This window comes from Lepidochelys olivacea (genome assembly GCF_965140295.1).
Source record: "Lepidochelys olivacea isolate rLepOli2 genome assembly, chromosome: 1".
Classification (NCBI taxonomy): domain Eukaryota; kingdom Metazoa; phylum Chordata; order Testudines; family Cheloniidae; genus Lepidochelys; species Lepidochelys olivacea.
Window position 1 is genome coordinate 217530394 of NC_140411.1, and position 24913 is coordinate 217555306.

The 24913-nt window shown below is 52.3% G+C and overlaps 2 protein-coding genes across 2 annotated transcripts in view; one reads left to right on the top strand and one right to left on the bottom strand.

Moving 5' to 3' along the window:
- Positions 1-1725, top strand: part of LOC311526361 (antigen WC1.1-like) — a gene marked incomplete at its 5' end in the record, with an annotated part of 42011 nt that extends 40286 nt beyond the window's left edge. Inside the window, 2 exons of the mRNA XM_084639301.1 lie at positions 114-257; positions 1482-1725. Coding sequence (XP_084495427.1) covers positions 114-257; positions 1482-1648 — 311 coding nt within the window. The 3' untranslated portion in view covers positions 1649-1725. The remainder of the gene's footprint in view (positions 1-113; positions 258-1481) is intronic.
- A 7396-nt stretch (positions 1726-9121) lies between these two features.
- On the bottom strand, positions 9122-12529 carry LOC311520797 (uncharacterized protein; the record flags this gene model as incomplete). The annotated part of the gene is made up of 3 exons (XM_084628585.1): positions 12410-12529; positions 11692-11778; positions 9122-9244 (listed from the first exon to the last, which is right to left on the bottom strand). The coding sequence occupies exons 1-3, from the start codon at positions 12506-12508 to the stop codon at positions 9122-9124; spliced, it is 309 nt and encodes a 102-aa protein (XP_084484711.1). The 5' UTR covers positions 12509-12529.
- Positions 12530-24913: the final 12384 nt, after the last annotated feature.

The window sequence follows — 24913 nt, forward strand, 5'->3', positions numbered from 1 at the left end:
TTAAGTGCTGAGAGATCCCCCAGGGATCAGTGAGGCTGGTGCATCTGCAGCTTGTAGTTTATTTCTGTCTTCACTGTGAATATTCTCTTAATTACTGCACATCTTCATGTCAGATGCCCCAGCCCTGCCTGGAGATGTCCCAGGGGCTGTTTATGATGATGCCAGAGAAGTGTCTGTCCCTGAAGGTGACCCTGGCTTGGGGCAGAATGGTGAAAAAGGCACTGGGGCGAGTGACAGGGACAGTGATGCACAGACAGGTGAGTGGAAAACTGTTTGCACTTCACAGTGTCTCTGCAAAGTGGGGTAGCTGGAAATGTGGGGTACACAGCAAGGGAACAGCCCTGGCCAACCCAACGCCTGTGAGAAAAACTCTCCTTCTCTCATCTCTCCATTCCCTCAAAGAAGAGGCTTCAGTGCCTGAAATAGAGAGAGGAAAAGTAGGATCTGTGCTGGGTGGTACTTCCTGGTCAAACCAGCAAGATAGCTCGGATTCCCTCAAGCTCTAGGTTCAAGTCCTTGGGTGTGGCTGCCCTACTCTTGATGTACTGGATTCCTACCTATTTACTGAACGTGTATCTTTTGGGCAGAATCTTATAAACCAAAGTCATGTTACTGCTGTACAAATGCTAAAGAGCCCATGACACTTCCTGTAAAAGTCGAGCTTTGCCTATTATCCTTGGCCTAAATTTCCACTCCCCTCCCTGTTGTGCCATGAGCAGAGGAGGTGCAGTGGTGATGAAATGTGCGTTGCTTAGTACTTGATGCTTATCTTCATTGTTAGGGCAGAGTGACAGTTCTGATGTCCTTAAGTAAGTGCTCCTGGCTGGTAAGTGCTTGGGATTTTTTTCACCAATGTACAGGTAGCTATAGCTGGCACTGGGCAGTGTTAGCTGGTCTGGAAACCAAAGGTTTTAATTTCTAGACTATGTATCGAGATGATGGATTAGAACTTGTTCTAGACCAAGCCAGAAGACTGAAGGGGGAACAATTCCTAACCCACACCGTAAAGCAAAGGTTCTCAAACCATGAAGCACAGAATATATTCTGGGACGGCATGAGAAGCCAGAGCAGAGAGCAGCAGCTACTTTCCAGGCGCCCAGCTTCGAAGGCAGCACTGCCACCAGCAGCAGCACAGAAGTAAGGATGGCAGAGTATGGTGTTGCCACTCTTACTTCTCCGCTGCTGCTGGCGGTAGTCCTGCCTTCAGAGCTCGACGGCCAGGGAGCTATGTACTTAAATGGCTCTTTGTGACTCAATGCCCGACTGCTGTTCATATTTAGTGAGAGTTGCACGTTGATTTTTGTAAATCGGTAGATGTACTTGTGTGGTGGGGGTGGGGGGCGTCAACTACAATGGACACAAAGAAGGGGGGTGATCAAAGAAGTTTGAGAACCACTGCTGTAAACGCCGCCTTGCTCTGCTGCTGCCCATCACCATAGAGTGGATCCACTGACTGTATGTGTCTCCCTTGGTATTTTCAGGTGGGAGTCTGCACTCGCGAAGGAGTGAAGGTGTATCTGGGATGGAGAAGGAAACCCTATTCCTGCCTCTGGGAGACACAGGTTATGATGATGTGGGACATGGTGACTCTGGGGGATCACAATATCAGAACAGTGTGATTGGACAAAATAACCTTGTGCTGATGTAAACGCTTCACCTCTTTCTCTTAGAAATGCTCCCTCTGTTCTGATGGTCCAGAGACAGTCCCTTCCAGTTTGATAGACAAAGCAGGTGTTTTTATAAGATTTGTGTGAAGTTGCAAGAACTACAAGTGTGAGAGGGAAAAGATACATAAACTTTCTTTGCATAATTCTCCATTGTTTCAAGGGATGGAAGTTTCCTGCTTTTTTATGCCTATAATTTCTTCATCTTGAATTTGTGCCTTTTTGCATATTAAATCCTTTCTGAAAGTCTTCCCTGTTGTGGAAGTTTTTCTTGCCAGATGAATTGTGAAGTTTCCACGGTTCATCACAGGGAGAGGCTGAGATACAACAAACCAGGAGACAAGGACGGGCCACCTCTGGGTATGCCCGGCTGTTTGATGGGAGGTGGGTTGACACTGAATGTTCTATCAGGCATGTGGTAAAAGTGAGACACCGGCAAGAGAACATTCTGAGATGAGCAACATGGTTGTTACTAAACCTAATTCAGATCTGAAACTTTTCTTGAATCCAAGGAGATAAAAGGGAAATTCTCTCTGGGTACTTCCCACCTGAACTGAAGGAAATGGTAAAAAGAATTCCCATTAGCGATAAATACAGAGGATGAATATTTCTGCTAGGACAATAAATAAATTGAATAGAAAATAATGACAAGAGGAGGGTTAATAAGAATCTGGGTTTCCACTGAAGCAATAAGGCTAAAACAAGTAACAAGTCACTGAGTTGTTACTAAAAACCCCAGTAATACTAATCATTTTCACACAGTGGGATATTTCCATGACAATCTACGAATATAGTTTAAAGTCAATGCTGAGCTGAGTACTGACTAGTGGAGAAGCCAGAAGTGCTCTCTGGTTGAACCCTCAGTGAAATCAATACCAGAATGCCCACAGAGTAAAGATATTTCTGTGAAATAGCGATGTCTTTCCTTCACCACCAATCCTGAGTGTAGTTTGGTCACTTCATCTGTGGAAGGATAGAATGGAAATAGAAATGATGGGAGAAGGAGTTTCCAATCATCTGCATTCAACAGGGTCAGGGGTCATATGAAGACACAGAAATACAGCAATTTACTTTCGAAAAGAGAAAAATTAAAAAGACATGACTGAGACATGTCACTGACCCGTGGAGACTGAGGAGGGAAATCTCAGGGGCTGTGCTACCCTGTTCCAGGGCAAAGAGAGGAGCAGAACTCCCCCCAAAAATGACACATGCAGATCCTGGAGAAAAGGAAAGAGAACAGGGACAGCAACAGGTGAAGGTGACTGAAGAGGGAATTCCCTTGTATAAACGGGGGATGTTATGGAGATACTGTGATCTGGATCACTTGGTAAGCTGGGTCTGTCATAAATATAAAGGGAAGGGTAAACCCCTTTAAAATCCCTCCTGGCCAGAGGAAAAATCCTCTCACCTGTAGAGGGTTAAGAACCTAAAGGTAACCTCGCTGGCACCTGACCAAAATGACCAATGAGGAGACCAGATACTTTCAAAAGCTGGGAGGAGGGAGAAAAAACAAAGGGTCTGTGTCTGTCTGGGTGATGCTTTTGCCAGAGACAGAACAGGAACTGAGTCTTAAAACTTAGTAAGTAATCTAGGTAGGTATGTGTTAGATTATGATTTCTTTAAATGGCTGAGAAAATAGCTGTGCTGAATGGAATGAATATTTCTGTCTGTGTGTCTTTTTTGTAACTTAAGGTTTTGCCTAGAGGGATTCTCTGTGTTTTGAATCTAATTACCCTGTAAGGTATTCACCATCCTGCTTTTACAGAGGTGATTCTTTTTTACTTCTATTAAAAGCCTTCTTGTAAGGAAACTGAATGCTTTTTCATTGTTCTGAGATCCAAGGGTTTGGGTCTGTGGTCACCTATGCAAATTGGTGAGGATTTTTAACCAAACCTTTCCCAGGAAGTGGGGTGCAAGGGTTGGGAGGATTTTGGGGGGAAAGACGTGTCCAAACTATGTTTTTTCAGGAACCCAGATAAAGTTTGGTGGCAGTCCAAGGGCAAAGGGTAAAATAGTTTGTACCTTGGGGAAGTTTTAACCTAAGCTGGTAAAAGTAAGCTTAGGAGGTTTTCATGCAGGTCCCCACATCTGTAGCCTAGAGTTAGGAGTGGGGAAGGAACCTTGACTGGTTTGGCCCACAGAAATAAAAATCTGCACATCTTCCATGTGGTTTTGGACCAATAGAAAAAAAAACAGGTACAATTCAAGTGACTTTTAAAATTGCGTATGAAACTGAGTTAACAAAATAAACGAGCTTATGAACAACCAGAAAATATACTTCTCAAGTGAAAAACTATCAATGGACTTCTTTGCAAAGAAATTGTAAGTTTTCTCACAGGAAAAGCCACAAACTGTCTGGAAAGGAAGAGTAGACTGAATTACTTGCCTAAGTGAAATTAAATACCCAGAGAATTGCTAGGCCTGTGATGATGATGACCAGGGCTTGCTCACCTGTGGCTCTCCCTCCCGTGTTGTGGAAGTCCAGCCAGGCAGGTCTGCATCTGCAAGCAGGCACCCTGCGTCAGGCGCAGCTCCCATTAGTCATGGTGGCCAACAGGCTGGGAACCTCCCGGCCAATGGGCTTGGGAAGGAGGGGTAGGCAAAGGGGGAGATTGTAGGGAGCGGGATGGTGGGGAGAGGAGCTGTCTCTGGAGGCACAAAGGGGGGGGGGGGTTGTCCAGAGAGGGGTGATGGGTGCACAGGGGCCGGTGGGGGTCTTTGCGGGGGGCAGGGGGCACAGGGTTGTGTGGGTCTCTGTATGGCATAGGGATTGATGGACGGAGCCAGCTGCAGCCTGGGTCTGCTCTGTGGGGGCTTGCTATAGTCCCCCCCAGGAAACCACCTCTGTACTTTGCATTTAATGCCAGCCCCAGGGTGCCCATCACTGTCTGACAGTAACACACTCCGGCTGCTCTCTCTGCTGCACCTCTCTCCCCCGCCCTAGTGTGGAGGCGTGGCCAGGCAGCTCCGGCACCGCCCCCCGCAGCTCCCATTGGCCGTGGTTCCCGGCCAATGGGCTGGGAGCAGGGTCAGCGCTGGGTGGGGACGGAGGCAACATGCGGAGCTGCCCTGCCTGGGCCCAGACTCTCCACAGCACGCAGGGAGCTGGGGGGGGAGGGGAAGCCACCCCCACGGTGAGAGGGCCCCACGTCGCCAAGCCATGGCGTAGGGCCCCCCAGAGCATGGGGCCCGGGGCCCAAACATTACTGGAGCCAGGCCCATCCTCATGAATATTCAAGGAGCAGGAGCACCACGGGCCAATATAACTCAAGGCCTATCTCCTGCCCCAGCCTCTGGGGGCACATCGTCCAAGTGCCCCCCTCCAGCTGCCGGAGGGGAGGCCCTGACACGGGGGGCGGGGGGGATGGAGCAGCTAAATGGCCCCGAGCACCCAGAGCAGGGGGCATTTATCTGGCAGGAGCTGATGCCAAAGCATCGTGGGGGTGACTGACAAAGGGGGTGAGCAAAATCCTGGGTTCAGAGGCTGCTCTCAGGGCAATCCTGTGTAAATGCACTGACCTTGCAGAGCAGACTTTGGTCCTAGTAACAGTCATGTCATGTCTACGCAGACTGCTCTGTTAAAGAAAAGATATTACACCGCCGGGGAAGCTGGGAGCTTTGGCGGGGTGAACCTCATTTTCAAGTGTCCAAAAAGCATAGTAAAACTTTAAACAGGAGACAGGTAATAGCTTGGCTTTCAGACCAGGATGCTTACACTTTACCATCTTTCTCACCCACACCTATGTATTTACTTAAAATACACAACCTCATCAAATAACCAAACCAAAAAGTGAAATATATTTACTGGGCTTCATCCATCCATCAGCCGTTGATGCTGGTGAATTTTTCTTTTCAGCTGCCTCTTTCCTTTTTCTTTTGAGCTTGTTTACCCTCTGGCCTGAGGATCTCTTGTGTTCTGATCATACTGTGGAGCAGACAACATTATTATGATGAAACGGTCTTGTAAACTTAAAAAATAAAATACTCATTAGGGTGTTTTTCTTTTTAAAAAGTCATAGCTTTAAAACAAAATAACCCATTTCAGGCTGTACAACTAACACAGATTATGAGTTTATTTCTATCACTTTAACAAAATAACAACCCCAGAAACATTTTTAAAAACACATCTCATTTTGCAAAATAAAAACCAAACTGCTTGAAAACCAACTTTTAAAATCCATTTTAAAACACATTTTTCCCCAGAAACACCTGTTAGTTTGAAACACACCAAACCAATAGTTTGCAGCCCTATAACTTCTGTTTAAGAAACCCAGCAATATATATTTTTTATAACCACACCTATGTTTTGCACCAACTCACACACCCCAGCAGTTTAAAACACCAAACCAACAGTTTGCAACAAAATACTTTCTTAAACACCCACACTTATGTATAGCTTAGGCCCCTGAATTACTAACAATTGAATCATTCAAGCCAACTCTTTTAAGAAGACAAACAACCCCATTTAAAAAAAAAAACCCTTTTTGTTTCAGAATAAAAATCAAACTGCTTTTAAAAACCAACTTTTAAAAACCATTTTAGACCCCCCTCCCCTAACATTCCCTTTTGTGATCTGGGGTGGGGGAATTCAGTTGTCTGTACAACTGGGTTCCTTTTGGCTATTTTTTTCTTTTAGTTAAAATACATTTTTCTTTGGGGCCTTGTTACAGTATTAAGCAGTAAATCACCATACACAACAATCCTTAACGTTACTGTACCCATTTCCACGTGTGGAGCCCCTTGCAGATATCAGTGAATATCTTGGGGCTTGTTCGTTTGTTTTTTAAACATATTTCTTTCATGCTTAAAGTCTGGGGGTTGTTTTTGAAATGAAATGGGTGTACCACAACCATAGCAAGCACCCTAGAAATACCCAGAGCTTTTAAATGTTTGATTGTCTTTAGCGCAAATGTTTGTTCTAAAGTATGGTGGAGGTTTGTGAACCCTTGAAATTTTTAGTTTTGTAAATATATTATTTTAATGACTTTAAGTTGCTAGAAAGAGTGACCCATAGCATTCAATGAACTGCTGGGGTTATATTTAAACTGTCCAATAGAGTTCTACCAACTGCTGGGGTCATATTTTTAACTGTCTAATAGCATCTATCAACTCCTGAGGTTTTATTTCCTTTCATATTAAATCTCGCCATCCTCACCCACCCACCTCCCTTACTGTGGGTGTACCCCATTCAAATTTAATTTCTTATTACTAATACGATTAACCCTGATGGCAACAAGGGTGGGTAATGTCAGTTACCCTGACTATTCAGTGGGGGTGTGGTTAAACCCATTCAGTTCAACAGGATGGGTCAGCTCTGTTGTACTCAAACACATGTCTGAACCATCCCTGGGTTTTTTTTTTTAATTGTAAGCACATTTTTAGGGTTCCCCCCCCCCACATAATTCTACAACTACATTTCATTACATGATTGCATTACATGATTATACAACTACATTTCAGTTTTTTGCTGTAAATGGGTATCTTTTACACAAAGACATAAGAGCTAGGTTCTCACAAACTATTTTTTTTATTAACAGACATACAGCTCCTTGAAAACAAACCAAGATGCTCCTTTAAAACTTTTAGCTCACTTAAGGGCCACTGAGACCTTCGAACAGAAACACAGATAGTCACAAAGCTCTTTTCAATAGATTTTTTTTTTTTTTACAATTTACAGCTATCACGTTTTATATCGCCAAAATGATCAGGGCCTGCAACCCCATACTCTGCATGTCCCTAAACCTCCAACTAACAGAAGCTGGGACTGGATGACAGGGGGTGGATCATTCAAAATTTCCCTGTTCAGTTCTTTCCCTCTGGAGCATGAGGCACACTGGCCACTATCAGAAGACACAATACTGGGCTAGATGAACCATTGGTCTGACTCAGTAGGTCCATTCTTATGTAAGTTATGAAGAGTAAAATATGGACAAGGGAAGCTAAAGACATTAGGGGAAACTCCATGGCTTGCAGAACTAAGGATAATAAGGAGGGGGTTTTTTTTAAGTGTATTAGGAACAAAAGAAATCCTAGCAATGGTGTAGGCTCATTACTAGATGGAGACTGTTTAAAAGGATGCAGTAAAGGTGGAAGTGTTCTTTTAATATGTTTTCTCTCTTTGGAAACCCCATGTCAGTGTATTTAGAAAGGACAAGGGTCTCCAGTGCTCTTACATTTTTGCCACAGCATGAAGGAGTAGAGGTGGTGAAGTCCAACCACAACTCATCGCAAGATCTCCTGCTCAGCACAGCACAGAGTGGGACACCCCACCAGCTGGCCCAGGACTCTGAACTCCTCCACTCCCTGACGGAGAGAGGGAGCAAAGGGAGTCACTTGTTCCTGTAGGACCGGTGCAGTGTGTCCCCCTGCCATTGTACTAGCGATGGGTTAGAACCAGGGGAGGCAGAGCCCAGCGTAGAGAGACCGGGGACAATGAGAGCAGGAGGAGCCATGGGGCTTAACACCAGGGGCTGAGGAAAGCTCAGTAGGGATGGGAAATCTGGGTAGCAAAGTCAGCAAACATTGCCCCCAAGTGAGAACCCTGGTAACAAATGAACTAACATCCAGTCTCCATCTCAAGGGCAAGCTCCTCATCCCAGCCCCTTCTGCCATCCCCCTCCCTCCACTGACCTCAGGCCCAGGAGCTTGGGGTCACCTTGGACTCCGCTGCTCTGCATCCCGCCTCTCTCACTCCATCCTGAAGCTCCCCAAAGCCCCCACTTTCTGCACCGTGCCCAGCCTGCTGGCTCTCTCCTGCAGCCTTCTCCTCTCGTCTCCCCTTCCTTCCAGACCTTCCCTTACCCCTCCTGCAGCCTCTGCGCTGGCTCCCTGCTCTTCCCCACATTGCACCAAGCCCCTTGTGCTCCTCTCTTGCTGTCTGCACAGCCTCCCCACATCCACTCCTCATTGCTCTGGCTCCTTTGGCTCCTCCCATCCCTTTCACTCTGTCCTCTCCCACCTCCCTCCTTCTGTTCCGCTGCCCCAGCCTCTGGGGGCACGTCATCCAAGCGCCCCCTTCCAGCTGCCAGAGGGGAGGCCCTGCCACAGAGGGGATGGAGCAGCTGCAGCAGCGAAATGGCCCTGAGCACCCAGAGCAGGGGGCATTCATCTGGCAGCCTGGCAGGAGCTGATGCCAAAGTATCTTGGGGACAACTGACAAAGGGGGTGAACAGACACCTGATTTCAGAGGGTGCTCTCAGGGCCATCCTGTGTAAATGCACTGACCCTGTGGAGCAGACTTTGGTCCTAGGGGAACAGCGGAGAGAGTCCTTGGAGATAGAATTATGGGACTCAACCCAAAGCACACTGGAGTCAGAGGACAGACCCGTCGACATCAGTGCTCGTTAGACTGGACTCCTACCGAGACTAGACTCCTACCGAGGATCTTCCTGAGTCACTATTCTAGACCCGCCTTCTCCCTGCCAGGAAGCGCTGCACAATGAGGCTGCTCAATGCAGTTAGGAGGCGGCCAGGGTCAAAGGCTGCTCACCTTGAATTTGTGGTGCCCAGCGATGAGTATGATCAGCCAGCTGATCCTTACCACTGCCCTCAGCTGCCCATGCACCTCCTTGGACGTGGTCCTGGGGAACAGGAACTGAGAGAAACAAATTGGGACAAATTGCTAAAGAGACGTACCAAAAAATAGCACAAGCACATAGGGTGAAAATCAGAAAGGCTAAGGCAAAAATGAGTTCTATCTGGCATAAAAGGCAATCAGAAGCAGCTCTATAAATGCATTAGGAGCAAGAGAAAGACAAAGGAAAGTGTGGGGCCACTACTCAGCAGGGAAGGAGAGCAAATAATGGATGACACAGACAAAGCCAAGGTGTTTAATGCCTTTTTTGCTTCAGTTTTCGCTAAAAAGGTAAATGGCGACAAGATGCTTAACACAATATTAACAACAAGGGGGGAGGAATACAGGCCAGACTAGGGAGAGAACAGGTAAAAGACAATTTAGGTCAGTTAGATGTATTTAAGTTGGCAGAGCCTCCTGATATTCACCCTCGATGTAGCTAGGCTAAGTAATGTCTGAACCTTTAGGAGGGCTGTGGTCCCAGAGGACTGGAAAAGGGCAGACCCAGAACCTATCTTCAGAAAGGAGGCCCCAAGGAATTAGAGACCAGTCAGCCTAACTTTGGTACCCAGAAAGATACTGAACAAAGTATTAAACAGTTTGTAAGAACCTAGAGGAGATAATAGGGTGATAAGGAATAGCCACCCAGGATTTGTACAGAACAAACCATACCAAACAAATCTAATTTCCTTCTTTGACAGGGTTACTTGCCTAGTGGATGCAGGGAGGCAGTATATGATGATGGATGTGAAGTTCAGTAAGGCTTTTGACACAGTTCCACCAGACATTCTCATAAGCAAACTAAGCCAATATGATTCAGATGAGATTACTATAAGGTGGGCGCACAACTTATTGAAAGACCGTACTCAAAGAGGACTTATCACTGACTCACTTGCAAACTGGGAGGGTGTCTCAAGTGGGCTCCCCCAGGGGTGTGCCAGATTCAGTACTAGTCAATATTTTCATTAACAACTTGGTTAACGGAGAGGAGAGTATGTTTTTAAAGTTTGTGGATGACACCAAGCTGGGAGGGGTTGCAAGCACTTTGGAGGACAGGTTAGAATTCAAAATAAGCTTGCTAAATTGGAGAGTTGGTCTGAAGTCAACAAGATGAACTTCAGTCAAAACAAATGTGACATAACGCACGTGGGAAGGAAAAATCAAATGCATAGAAACAAAGTGCGGGATAACCGGCTAGGTGCCACTATTGCAGAAAAGGATCCGGGGGTTATCATGGGTCTTACACTGAATAGCAATCAACAGTGTGATGCTGTTGTGAAAAAGGGAAATGTCATTCTGAGGTGTATTAGCTTGGAGCACTGTGTCCAATTCTGGGCACCACGCTTTAAGAAAGATGTGAACAAACTGGAGCCAGTTCGGAGGAGAGCAGCAAAAATGATCAGTGGTTTAGAAAACATGACCTCTGAAGAAAGGTTGAACGAATTGGGCATGTTTCCTCTTGAGAGGACAGAGGGGGCACCTGTAGCAGTCTTCAAATACGTTAAGGGCTGTTACACAGAGGATGGTGACCAATTGTTCTCCATGTCCCCTGAAGGTAGGACAAAAAGTAATGGGCTTAATCTGCAGCAAGGGAGATTTAGGTTAGATATTAGGAAAAACTCTATGGGTGACTGAGCACTGGAACAGGTGACCTAGGGAATCATAGAATCTCAGCATCGAAAGGGACCTCAGGAAGTCATGTAGTCCAACGCCCGGTTCAAAACAGGACCAATCCCCAAGTAAATCAGTGGGGGAAATGGTGGACTCCTCATCATGGAGGTTTTAAAAAACAGGCTGGATAAACACTCCTCAGGGATGGTCTAGGAATGCTTGGCCCTACCTCAGTGCAGGGGGTGGAGTAGATGACCTCTTGCGATCCCTTCCAGCCTGGGCCTTCTGTGATTCCCTCTTCCCAGGTTCCAGAATGGAGGAGACCAAGTCTCTGCCAAGAACATTTCCCTCTTTTTGGACCACAAACCACCCACAGAATCTACTTCCTGTGGCCCCAGAACTAGAACGTTGGGGGAAATCTAGTTCTGGGCTCTGGCCAGGTGGGTGGGCCCATGAGTGATGCTCCGGGCCCACAGCCCAGGGATCCCAGTGTGATTGCTGAGAAGGGCTGCAAGAGATTTGCCATCACTCTGCAACCCCACCCTGCCCCCAGGCAGCTCAGCTGTCGTGTTGATGGGCTCTGGAGGCAAGGCCCTGCACCCAGCCAAGGGCAGGGCATGAATGCCAGGGTCAGATGCGGGCTCAGTGCAGATCACGGCAGATCCCGTCTCCCAGATATAGCAGGGGCACTTGGTTCTCCAGCCCAAGAACCTTTGTATAGAACGTACTCTGAGGAACAGAAGGCACGGGGGTGTCCCATGCTTGGGATTAAATGGAGCCTTGGTTCCCAAGCCCCACCCCAGCTACAGGTCTAGTCCCCTTCCTGCCCCCACGCCTCCAGACCTCCAAGATGTTCTGCAGCACCACAAGGTTGGACTTCTGATCCTCGCACACCAAGGCCTTCAGCATCTCATCCATGGCTTTCAGAGTCTGCGTGCAGAGCAGAGGAGAAACCAGAGCAAGTGGTGTTACCCAGCCAGGCGAGGAACCAATGCCCTGGCGTGTGACATGCCCCAGGTCACAGCAGCCCCTGGTATTCCAGCTCATCCCCTCACTTGTACCTGCAGGGGACCTACTGCAAACTCCTCCTGGCAACAGGACCCCACCTGCCTTTGCTGTCCCCAGGAAGGCCACTGCACACAGTCTAACCCACTGGAAGAGTCCAAAAGGACTCCGCATTTGGACGGGGAGGGAAGATTTCCAGCCAAGCTTCAGTTCCCCTGGCCTGTGTGGGTCTGAAGCAGCCGATCTCAGGCCTGTGCCCCCAGCCATGCACTGGGGATGAATGTGCTTGTGAAGGGAGTGTCTGTTCCCCACTAATTGCCGGTGCATGTGAAGGATAAATGCCTACTAGTGCTACCCCATGAGGGAGTTACTCCTTTTTCTGCGGCCGTGGGGCCTGTGCTTTGCTGCCGCAGTTCCTGAGCTGAAGTCCTGCCAAGAAGCTGTGATCATTACACTCTTATGCCAGTGCCAGGTAACCCAGGGGGCAGGTACACGAGCGACTGGCAGAATTCCCACTCGGTTTGGGGTGGCTCCTCACAGCCAGTTTGGGGCTTACCTTGGTGTTCAGAGCAGCCTCCATGCCCTGGATGGTCTGTGCTGGAGGCAGGGAGAAGATGCTGGAGAAGCAGGTGGCGAGCAGGTTGGATTGTTCCATTCCCCACAGTGGTGGCTTCACATTGCTAAGAGAAGAGACACGTGCGGATTGGAGGGCTGTGGCGAGACTGATGCGTGAATGTTGGCCGCAGGGTCCCAGGACATGGAAACACCTGCAGGGGCTCTAGCTGGGGGATGGAGGATGAGAATAGGCCAGGGGGCGGTGGAGGGAGCCGGTACTGTCTTTTCTCATACCAGCAGGCTGAGGTGGAGATCACTGTGCTTTGCCGTAAAACAACATCCCGCAAACGGCATGGACGGGAGACTAGAATCTATTGGCACAAAAGCGCCTCTGAACCCAGCGGCCACAGTGCAAAGGAGTCTGCCAATCCTGCCCCGCTGGGGGCAAGAGACCCTCCCTCCACAGCCATCTGGACTGCAGCTGCACAGTCCGGGCCAGCAGAGAGATGCTGCATCAGGCCTCAGTAGGGCAGAATCCAGGCAGGGATCCAAGATCTGCCTCTGCCCATTACTCTCAGCACGGTGGACAGGGCACAGGGAGGCAGGAAGGTGGGGACTGCCCAGATGGCATTAACCCCTTCACCCCCACTGCCAGAGCATGGCCCCAGCACATGCCATGAGGTGCCAGGTGACTACTCGAGCTGCCCCCTGCAGGACACAGCCACGCCTGTCAAGGCAGGCGGCAGCCAGTGAGGAACAGCTAGGCCCACTGCTTATGCAAATCACCACCACCCCTGTCCACCCCGGCAGAGATGGGATCACGGCCAATGCTGTCGCCTGCCCTGACCTCAGGAAGCCCATGTCCAGTGGGGAGAGCCACTCCAGCACCTGCCCCGCCTGCCCTTCCCATTCCTGGGGAACCTATTGAGCCAACTGCGAGAGCCGAGCTCCAGCCCGCAGCATCCGCCACCCTCCGGATGCCTGAAGGGCAGGCTTCTGGGAAGCTCAGAGCAGGATGCCAGTGGCACCGAGAGAGAGCCCCCCATGGCACAGACAGTGTCACGTGCCAGGGCTCAGCCTGCCCAGCCTCTCAGCCACAGGGAGTCGCTGAGCTGCCGGTGTGACGCAGCTGGCGGCGATTCCAGTTGCTCCGCTTCAGCGGCACCCAACTGCCCCTCTCCCCACAGAGCCATCGCCTGTGGGGTCCCAGAGGGGACCGGTCCGAACCCCCTCACTCCCTCCCCCACATCTTCATAAGGCCACTTGGAGAGGTCGCCAGGCACCGAAGGATCCTCCACCACCAACCCACTTCTGCCAGCGCCCATGCACCAGCCCCATGACCCGGTGCCACGTGCCCAGGGGAATCAGAAGATGGGGGAGGAGCAGAGGGGAGAACACCCTGGAGAACTGGCCATGCCAAGAGGCTGGCCTGTCTGGCTGCACACAGCACTGGCTGGGGCTGGGAGGGCAGGCCGGGTACCTCAGCTCCATGATGGCGAGCATCACTTGCTAACGCACCACGCCGGTCACGGTGTCGACGGACTCGTGATCAATTAGCTCCTGGAGAGACAACGTGAGGAAATGCCAGCCAGGCTCCGAGCTCCTGCCAGGCTCCAACTGGGGAGCAAAGTGCAGAGCCTGCAACACGTTGGCTCGACAGCCAGGTCGTCCTACTGTGGACTCGATGGCGTGCAGGGCTCCAGCCGGGGAGCGCAGTGCAGGGCCTGTGGTCAGTGCCCCAGCGTCATGCACCAGTGCACTGCAAAGGCTCCATCAGCATTAGCCCCCAGGGACTCCACCTGAGGCCCCCTTGTGCCAGGTGCTGCACACACACAGAGTGAGAGCCAATCCTTGCCCCAGAGAACTCACAAGCTAACTGGACGAGACAAGGCATGGGAGGGAAACTGAGGCATAGAGGGGGAAGTGACTTGCCCAAGGTCTCACTGGAGAACCGAGCCCCAGCCCACTGGACCACTCACCAGCCCACGCTGTCCCACGTTCAGGGAAGGGAGGTAAGCTCTGGAAAGCTTTTTGCAGCGCTGGAGAGCAAAACTTTCCAAATCTATGGAGCAGATTTGTTGCTAGTTCCCTAGTGGGCACTGGCTGCGCAGTGTTGGGGCTCTGTGCAGGGAAACTGGCGTATACAGAGCGACCTGGTGACTTGGAAAGCTGGGTGCAAGGGAACAATACATGTTTCGATACAGTTCTATGTTTAGGAATAAGGAATGCAGGCTACACTCACAGCATGGGAGGCTCTAAACTGGGAAGTGGTGACTCTGGAAAAGACTTGGCAGTCATGGTAATCAGCTGCACATGAGCGCCCAGTGCGACGCTGAGGCCAAAAGGGCTAATGTCATCCTGGGATGTATAAACAGGGCAATCTCCAGTTGTTAGACAGGTTATTTTCCCTCTGTGTTTGGCACTGGTGCATCTGCTGCTGGGATCCTGTGTCCAGGTCTGGTGCCCACAACTGAAGGAGAATGTTGATAAATTGGAGAGGGATCAGAGAAGAGCCACAAGAGTGATTGAAGGACTGGGAAACAGCCCTTATAGTGAGAGACTCAAGGAGCTCAATCAGTTCAGCTTAATGAAGAGAAGGTTACAGGGTGACTTGATGACAGTCTGTAAGTACCTACATGGGGAGCAAATACTTGATAATGGGCTCGTCAGTCTAACAGACGATCCAATGATTGGCAGTTGAAGTTAGACAAATCTGCAGAGATCTCCAGGACAATCACTAAACCCGCCAAGTAACACAGCTCTAGTGTGTGTTCTATTCACCTTTATCTTCTCCACAAGGAGGGCTTTGCTGAGAAAAGCAGCCAGGTTTCTCTCTGGGCTCCTAGTGAGGACGGCTCTGCTGAAGGTGCTGACGCAATCCAAGAACTTAAGTGTCTTGGTCTCGTCCTATGCCCCACAGAGATTAGACACAAACATGAAGGTTAGCGTGGAAAGGAGCTTCCAGTGGGAGAGATGTCAGAAAGCCTCCCTCCTAGCGCTGCTCAGGCTTTAATATGCCGAATGCCAGGAGGCCATTCATCTGGCAACAGGAGTGACTATCTGGGGAGGGCAGGGCAGCGCTGTGTGAAACCAGACCAGAGAGGGAGCAGATCTCAGGGCAGGTGTCCAAAGAGGAACTGCAACATGGGGGCTAAGCAGTCAGAGAGTCTTACGGGGGCATGGTAGTGTGGGAGGAACATCTAGGTATGATACCCTGACACCCCAATATTTGCTACTGTCATGTAATTAGGATATGTTTGGTACAAGGTATGTTTTGTGATGTAGCATTCTAAAAGTCTTGATCTGCTAGACATTAATGTCTCATTGGATTGTATGTGCTATTGTTGTATGTGAAGTTATGAACTTCAGCTATGTATGCGTTCCTGAAACACATTGTGAGGTTCAAAACAGCCTTTCAGGTACAACAGTAAAAAAGCCAAACACTGGCTTATTGAGGAAATGCACACAAGCACCAGGGTTACCCCAATAGAAACCTCCCCGAGATAACACGACACAATGGGACCTGTTGGACCCAGGTCACAGCAAAAGAGTTTTCCAGCAGTTGGGAAGAGGAGATAAAAGGAGAACAATGACATCTGTGGAGCGGGAGGAACCTCACACTCCCTGCAATAAGATATCTGGAAACACCTGAGGGACGAAGATTGAACTATGAGAAGTGATGGTTCCAGGCTGGAGAGAGATTCCTAGCCTGTGTAAGAAAACCTAGGAAATCCAAGCTGCAAAGCCAAGACAGCTTGTGCCTTAAGTATGTGCCAACCTTTTCATCACTCAGGGGGAGAATCTGCAAATGTATATCCTATCTAGTGTGTAAAGCTTCGTTTGCGTGGTTTATTGACTAAGGTAATCTGCTTTGGTCTCTTTGCTATCTCTTATAACCACTTCAAATCTACCTCTTGAAGTTAATAATCTTATTTCTTCTTTATACCCCAACCCAGTTAGTGCAATTAGTAACCGATGGGGAAGGGCGAAGAGTTGTTCGTACCTCTCTCCACATCGAGGGAGGGGGTGAATTTCATAAAACCTTTGGGTCTGTACTCCAGAGGAGGTGGGCAGCACAATACTGGGACAAGCCCCTTCAGCTGAGTCTTCCCACAGCTGAGCTCAGTGTCTGTGTCTTTCTGCAGCTGGGCGTGGCCCTGCCTGTGTGCACGGCTGGAAGAAGCTTGTGAGCCTAGCCCAGCAAGACAAGGTAAAGGGGGCCCAGGCTGACAGAAGAGGTGGGCTCAGTGGTATCCCAGTACATCAGGTGGCACCTTAAACCATCACACTGGGGACTGGCCAAATCCAGTGTGCACAAGTCCACAAGGGGCTGGAAATTGAAGCAAGACACATTGAAACTGGAAATGTACGTTTTTAACAGAGAAAGTAATAGACCATTGGAACAACTGAGCAAGGGGCATGGTGCGTGATCTTTTGTAACTCAAGATGGGACATTTTTAAGATGCTCTAGTTTAAACAGGAATTATTTGGGGGCAGGTCTCTGGCCTGTGTTATACAGGAGGTTACAGTGGTCCCGTCAGGCCTTAGAGTCCATGTATCATCCGTAGAAGGGCGGATGGTGCATGTGGACAGGGCACTAGCTGACACATCAGAGGAGGGCTCTTGGTACCTGTTCATTGCCCTTGAGAAAGCCGTCGACGTAGTCCAGGGGCTCTTTCTCCTCGGAGTCTGGCCCCATAAAGCAGGAGGCATTAGCAGGTGAGGGTGAATCTGATCAAAGACAGAGCAGTGGTAATACCTGGGGCTGCCAAGCTGCAGGCTGGGTGACAGAGATCTTAGAGGAAATTCTTGCCCGCAACTCCTGCCTCAGTAGGGTAACAGCCCCGATGCACAACAGGGTCTGGCACAGCGATCCCTGGCTTCCCCACCTCTTTGCTGCCCAGCCCAGGAAAGATCCAGTCGCAGCCCTGGTTCCCAGCGGCCACCCCACTTCCCCACCCAGCATGCAGGCTCAGCCTGGGGATTGGGGGAGAGCCACACTTGGAAGGAAGGGTGATGTCAGGCTATGAGTGGTGTCCCCACTCTCCAGGCCATTGCTGGAGGGGGCAGAGGAACTGGCAGTGAATCGGTCTACTCCCCACTGCGGGAGAGGGAAGAGCTGCCCAGTCTGCGTGGGATATTGGGACACAGGGCCTGCCCGTTCTGCTTGTTCCGACTGCCTCTCCTGCCATCGACAGCCAGCCAGAGCCACCGGGTGTAATCTGGGCAGGGCCTGGGCTCCCATCATCAATCACCCCGCCAACGCCCTGTGCTGCAACATGCATGGCCCCCCTGCAAAGGGGCCAGCAGATGGGGCTACAACATCAGGGGGCATCATGCTCTGACTGGCGCCCTGCAATCCTAGACTTAACAACCCACCATGCACCGAGCATCCCCTTCGACTGGTGGAAAACATCCTCCGACCCTGCAGAGTGACGGATCGGGGCAGGCAATTCAGTCAGTCTCCACCTGATGCTTCTGCTGCCGCCCCTAATGCCCCCCTCAGCTGTAGAGGCTGCAGCTGCTGCCAGCAAGAGGGGCCATTACCCCTCTGCCTGGGTTTTGCTGTCTCTCCATCCCGTGGCAGCCCAGAGTAGTTCAAGATCTATGGAGTCTTCTCCCCCAATGACACCCTGGTCTTGCAACCCCAACCCCCAGAGGGGCCAAGCCCCACTGCAGTGCGGGGCCATGGCCCCTGCCATTTTTTACAGGAGGCACCCACTCACCAGCACGGAAGGGCTGAGGCACACACAGCTCCTGCTGCTGCTGTGGGCTCTTCCACTTACATCCCTGCGGGAAGTTTAGTCTCCTCCCAGGCTCGGATGGGCTTGGAGACTTCCTCAGCATCCTGCAAGAAGCCAGGACAAGGCATTGCTTGTGAGTGATGAGAGGCGACTGCCCTGTTCAGCATCAGGGCCAGCCCAGTTATTTCTGTTCCACCAGTGCCTACAGATGCCAGCTGAGATCAGGGCCCTGTTGCACCAGGTGCTGCAGACAATCCCTGGGCTGTAGGGCTCAGACTCTAACTACCCAAGGCAGCCAGTGGGGAAACAAGGGAATGGATGTGCTCAACGTCACCCAGTCAGTCAGCAGTACAGGCAGGATTAGAACCTAGGTCTCTGGACTCCCAGGCCAGCACCCCATCCCGCAGGCTGAACGGCCTCCCCTGGGTCACTCCCGCCTCTCCTTCTGCTGGTTCACAAACAGCACAGCAGACAGGCTGAATCCAACCACTCAAGAGTCTTCCTGCCCAGGGAAATTACCCTGATCCCTTCTCCCATAAATATTGGGGTTGTGGCAGATCCCAGGTCGGGAAGGCCAGCGGGGTGGGGGAGCTGGGGACGGGCTAATGAGCAGCAGAAGTTGCTCAGACACCACCATGAAGGGGAAGGAGCAGAAGGCAGGAGAGCTGCAGGCAGGCTCGTACCTTTTCTTCCAACCTCCTGGCCCCTTCGTCCCTGGTTCAGTGTGAGCTGTGGGAGCTCTCTGGGGCACAGGAGCTGGCTGGTGCCCAGATGGAACGACGTTGCTTATTGCACAGATCTCGCTTTCCCCGAACATTGAAAATGCTTCTACAACCATACCAGGGCCCGCCCAGATCCTTGCAGCTGGTCAGTGCTAAATTGTGAACTGTGCCCTGGCCTCCCAGAGTGGGGCAGTGGGAGAGGGTGGGGCTGGCCCAAGGCCCTGCTGGATTGCGGCTCACGTGTACGGGGTCCCAGTGCTACAGAGCTCTGTGCCAGGGGCCGCGCTTTGTGGGGGTTTCGCAGCTCATCTCTCCAAGGTCTGTGTGGCAGCAGCTGCTGCAGAGAATCCCAGGCCTGATTCCCCCGACGCTGGGTCTCCTGAATGGCCCCTGCCCTTGGGGGCTCCATTCCTCACCCAATGTCTCCTGCTGACTCTCCAGCAGCTGCAGGACAGGTGTCCTAATGCAGCTCTAGCCCCCTCCAGCACTCAGAGGGACTGTCCTGGTAAATAGAACAATGATTACTGGCAACCTGAGAATGCCTCTTCCCCCGGCAGCCTCAGTGCCATTCCCTCTGGAAGGGATGGCAGCTCCACCACTCACACTCCCAGCTTCCTGGGAATGAGCCAGGATTAGCGCTCGGGGTAGCCAGGGCGTCTCCAGACCCCCAAATGGGAGAATAAGTTCCATCTCGGCTCCTCCTTCTCACTACAGCGCAGAACAGGGATTCACAAACTCTCCCCGCCCCCACTTCCTAGCCCACGCTGGCGGCTCTTTGCACCTGCCCAAGCTGCTGGGTGCCTTGGCCGTGGGATGTAAAACGGTCCCGTCTCTGCTTCCTCTCCCACCGCTGCAACTATGCAGGAGCTGCTTTAATAGCAGCTCCCCCCGCACAACTGAGTCTCAGGCCTTGCTAGCTGCTCAGTGCCTCAGCAGCCCCAGGAGATGATTGCTGCGGGGGTCTCGGCCCTGGGGAGGCAGTAACTTCTAGAAGCAGGGAGAGCAGCACCACCATAGATCAGGGAGGTCTGGCAATGCCAGTGGCTGGCTGGGGTCTCACAGCCCAGGAACCCTGAGCAGATTGTCAAAGACCAAATCCCTGTCACCACCGGCTCTGTAGCTCCCCTTTGCTTTCGGTCTGCCCTAAGCACCATCCTGATCCTCCTCCCCCTTGCATCTGAGCACTGTCCAACCTCTATTGCATTTATTCTAACCGCCCCCTGCGGGGTAGGACCTGGCTGCTACCCCACTGTACAGACAGGAAACCGCGGCACAGAGGGAATGAGGGACTTGCCCAAAGCCACGCAGAGCATCTGTGGCAGAGCTGGGAAATGACCATAGGTCTCGTGGGTCCCAGGCTGGCACCTTCTCTTCCAACCTTCTGCCCCCTTCGTCCCTGGTTCAGTGTGAGGTGTGAGAAATCTGGGGCACAGGAGCTGGCTGGTGCCCAGGTGGAACTATGTTGCCGATTGCACAGATCTCACTTTTCTGAAACATTGAGTCTGCTGCTACAACCATACCAGGGCCCGCTAAGATCCTTGCAGCTGGTCAGGGCTAAGCTGTGACCTGTGCGACGTAGGGAAGACAAAACAGATCTTCCATCACTACCACAGCTCTGTGTTACATGGGACTCACTGCTGGCTCAAACCAACCAGCCCTCCTAAAATGGATCCTGTAAATCCTCCAGCCCTGCTGTTCTCCTTTGTCTGTAGTGCCCAGAGGCCTCAGTCCCGGATCAGGGCCCCATGGTGTTAGACATTGTACAGACACAGCCCAATTCCCCCCACGCGGGGTCTCCTGGGCAGGAGGGGCTCCATTTCTCACCCAGTGTCTCCTGCCAGCAATGATGCTCTGAGAGACGTCTATGCTCTGGGCTTCCCGGGCTGGGAGGCAAGTGTGGCTGTCTCTGGGTGACTCTGCTGACTCTCCAGCAGCTGCACTTCAGGTGTCCTAATGCAGCTCTAGTCCTCTCCAGAGCTCAGGGGGCCTGTCCTGGCATCAGACTGTCCTGGTAAATAGAACAATGGCTCCTGGCAACCTGAGAATGCCTCTTCCCCCAGCAACCTCAGTGCCATTCCCGATGGAAGGGATGGTGTCAGCAAAGGTGATGGACGCGGTCATGCCTAGTGGTTGGAGCTGGACTCAGGAGGCCAGGGCGTGAGTGGAGCAAGGCTGGAGGGAGACCAGAGCTGGAGTGGGACTAGGAGCGGGGCTGGAGCAGGCTAAGACTGTTGCCAATGTCAGACAGGAGCGAGTTCCTGGCCCTGGAGTCGTGTTGAGCAGACTGAGCTGCTGCTGTGAAATGGATACACCTGCTCTGGGAGTCACGGGTCCAGTTCCTGGCTTGTGGTTGGCTGGAGCCCAGCACAGGATGGACTCAGGGCCTGACAGATGGCTCCAGGGGGCGCTTGGCTCCTGGCCCAGCAGGGTACTGACATGCCAGGCACCCCAGGGCATTATCACCAGCCCGTTCCCAGTCTTGGCATGGCAGTATGTTTCCTTCCCAGTCGCCGTCCCCTGGCATTAAACCAGGAACTCTGCGCTGGGGATGTGCACCTGGCAGCACGCAGCCTCCTGAGAACAGACAGGCCAGGGTGCAGGGCGAGGGCTCCCAGAGAGAAATAGCATGAGGGCAATGCTGGGAACCCCCAGGCCGTCTTCAGCTAGAGCATGAGGGTGCCCTGGCCTCCTGGAGAGCATGAATCGAGCTTCAGCTCAGCCTTTGTGTCCCCCCGTTCTCTGCGCTAGATGGGTCGGTCTCCTGGAGGGACAAAGTGCCGATCAGGAGTTCCTGGCTCATCCAATGTCAGTTTCCAGCTCTTGTAAAAAAACCGGTGACTTCCCGAACACAGGAGCTGGCCTTCTTCAGGCTGTGCTGTGCCTGTACACGTTCCACTGTAGGGGCGTGTGCACCCAGGGCACGCGAGTCACAGACGTTTGCCAACAGTACCACGGAGCAGGGCCTACGCCCCTGCTCTCCCCGTGTGCTCGGGCATCAAAAGGGCACATCTGCCACCTCCCTCTCAAGGCCTTCGCACCTGTGTGCTGCCAGGTGAACATCCCCATTTCTACTGAGGCCTCAGGGACAAGGTTTCTGAGGAACCGGCTGGAGTTTATCACCCCCTGTGTTGCACCCCTACGGCTAGCTGGGGATCCAAACTCACTCACCGGTTTGAGCCCCTGCCTAGCCAGGCCCTGTTCCCTCCCCCAGGCAGTTGCTGGCCCTGAACTCCTGCAGGCAACCATGACACAGAGGCACTTGGGGCTCGAGAGAAGGGCTATTGCCAGCTGAATGACCCCTGCCTGTACAGGGGGGATTGAGGCCACCTTTACCAGCAGGTGCCCCCCAAGTCCTGTGCTATGCTGAGTCTGGGGAGATGGGCAGGTTCAGCCTCATTAGAGAGGATGTGGCCGGACAGACAGACAGAATCAGGTCCCCACGCAGAATAGGTTCCAGTGTCGGGTCCTGTCTATACCCACAGCGTGTTGCACCCAGCATGTGCAGATACTGGATGTTCTGGAATCTAAGTTCAGACACTAGAAACTGCCTAACACCAGGCTGAGGTCTGGGGCTGTGTATGGTACAGAGCACAGCGCCCCTAACAACGGGCAGGAAGCTGGGAGATGTGTAGGATACAGAGCACAGCACCCCTAATGCTGGGCATGGGAGCTGGAGATGTGCAAGGTACGGAGCACAGCACCCCCTAAGTTGAGCAGCGGGGCTGGGAGATGGGGTAATGTCGGGTACAGAGCACAGCACCCCCTGATGCTGGGTAGGGGGGCTGAGGCTGTGTACGGTGCAGAGCACAGCACCCCTTAACACCGGGCTTGGGGGCTGGGGTTGTGTATAGTACAGAGCACTAACGCCAGGCAGGGGGGCTGAGAGATGAGTGCAGCACCCCCTAACGCCAGGCAGGAGGACTGGGGGAATATGTAGGATACAGAGCTCAGAGTCCTCTAACCCCTGGCAGGGGGGCTGAGAGATGGGGGGGCGTGTAGGATACAGAGTACAGGGGTGTGGTCTCCTGCCCTGACAGACTGGGAGGGAGTCACAAATACCCCCTGGTGGGCAGAACCAGGACACCCATGGCAGCCCTGCTGGAAGCAGAAGGGCAGGACAGGAAGCGGAACTGTGCAAGGCCGGCCCTCCAGCTCAGATGGGAGAGAGCTGCTAGATGAGCAGGACGTCTCTTCCCCGCTGCAGGAGCCCAGACCTGACAGAGCGCTATCCTGACAGAGACCCAGAGGGGCTGCCGGAGCTGCCAGACGCCAGGGACTCCGAGGAGCTGGTGGGGCTGCCACAAGCCGTCTACCCCAGTGAAGCGAACGACCCTGGAACCCATGTACACACAGAATGGGCATGTAGGAAGGAGCCCAGGGCAGCCGAATAGGGTTCAGCCGTGTTATTGACTACAAGCCGGACAGTGTGTTGCCGTCAGATTTTCCCTGCTGCCCCAGTGGCAGACCACTCCACCGCTGTTAGGGTCCTGGGCTGGGACACAGTGGAGCGGGAGGGCCTGGGTTCCCCTACCCCCGCCACCCCACCGTCAGGAGTGGCAGCCTCCCCACCTGGTTGTCAGGAGGCCTGCATTGGTCTGGCACCCGCCTGAATCAGGACGCCAGACGGTTGTGTTGACTCTCCCACCAGAGAGCTAACCTCCCCTTGTCTGCGACGGCTCTGCCAGACTATAGGCCAGAACCCCCCTACTTAATTGCTGGCCAGCCCCGATCAAGGGCCAGGCAAGTGGACCTCCTGCTGCTCTGCCTGCCTGTAGGCCAGAGCTCCTTCTCGATTGCAGCCCTGCCCTGATTGAGGGCCCCAGGAAAACAGACTCCCTACCATTGCTTGGCCTGACTGCAGGCCAGAACCATTAACACTGAGCTAATTTTCCCCTGAACCAAGGTACCCCGGAAGTATCGTAGCGAGTGGAGTGGTCTCCCACTCAGACTGATGGGGAGGGAGCTGCGAACTCCTTACAGCCTCTCTTTCTGCTCGTTCATACTTTTCCTCTAAATATGTCAAAACACAAGCACACAATCTTATCCTGGCCAGACACAGAAAAAGAATACAAAATAAGTTTTCAAAATGTCCGACACCACCAAAATCGTACACGACCGGAAATGGGAATGGAGAGTGGAACATAAACCCTACACGGGGCAAGGAAAACTGTCAAAAAGTACATGGTGATGAAAGCTATCAAGTGGTTAACTACTCACATGGCTGGGGAGGGCAGGCGGCCAATGGGAAAGAAGCCATGGTCTGGCACGAAGTGCTCCACCCTGCTCCAGGAAGGCTCTGGTTCTCCAATCCCCCAAAGAAGGGAGGCTGGCTTTTACCAGAGCTAGGGCAGCTGGGCAGCTCCAATGACCGGGCTCTCCCTAGTGCACATCACTGTCATCCTGTGGAACAACGTCCACAGGCTGGAGCGGGCTGGAAGGTAGTTCTTGAAGGTATCCAGGATGAGGATGGTCTGCGAAGCCAGGCATCGGACTGAGGACTTGCTGTCCTGTCCTGAAGGAAATGGAGGTCAGAGCCACGGCTCTCTGGAAAGCCCCGGCAGACCAAGCCAGCACTGTGCCTCTCGGCCCACGACAAAGAGGCAGCAGGCTGGAGGCAGGGGACTCGCGGGAACAACCAGCAACCCTCACTAAACATCCCCACTGCCCTCCATAGCTGGGGGAGCCTCCAGACACAGGCAAGAAGTCACAATGAACCCCATTCACTCACTATTTCTAGGACTGCCCCGTCCCTGCAGTATCTGAGCACCTCATCCCTGCCTGCATTTACCCTCCCCTTTCCCCCTCAATGCACAGATGGGCACTTAGGCCCAGAGAGGGGGAGAGTCACAAAGGGGGCTTGGGCATTGTTAGGCTACGCCTAACTTCGGGTGCCCTGCTGCCCTCCAGGAGGGAGCTCAGCCATTCTCTAGCTCCAGTTGGGAGGCCCAGCTATGAACCTGCTCTGGGAGTGAGGAGCCTGAGCTATGTCACCCCTTCCCCCTTTTCCCCAACAAATGTGGAGGAGACACTGCTCTGCCC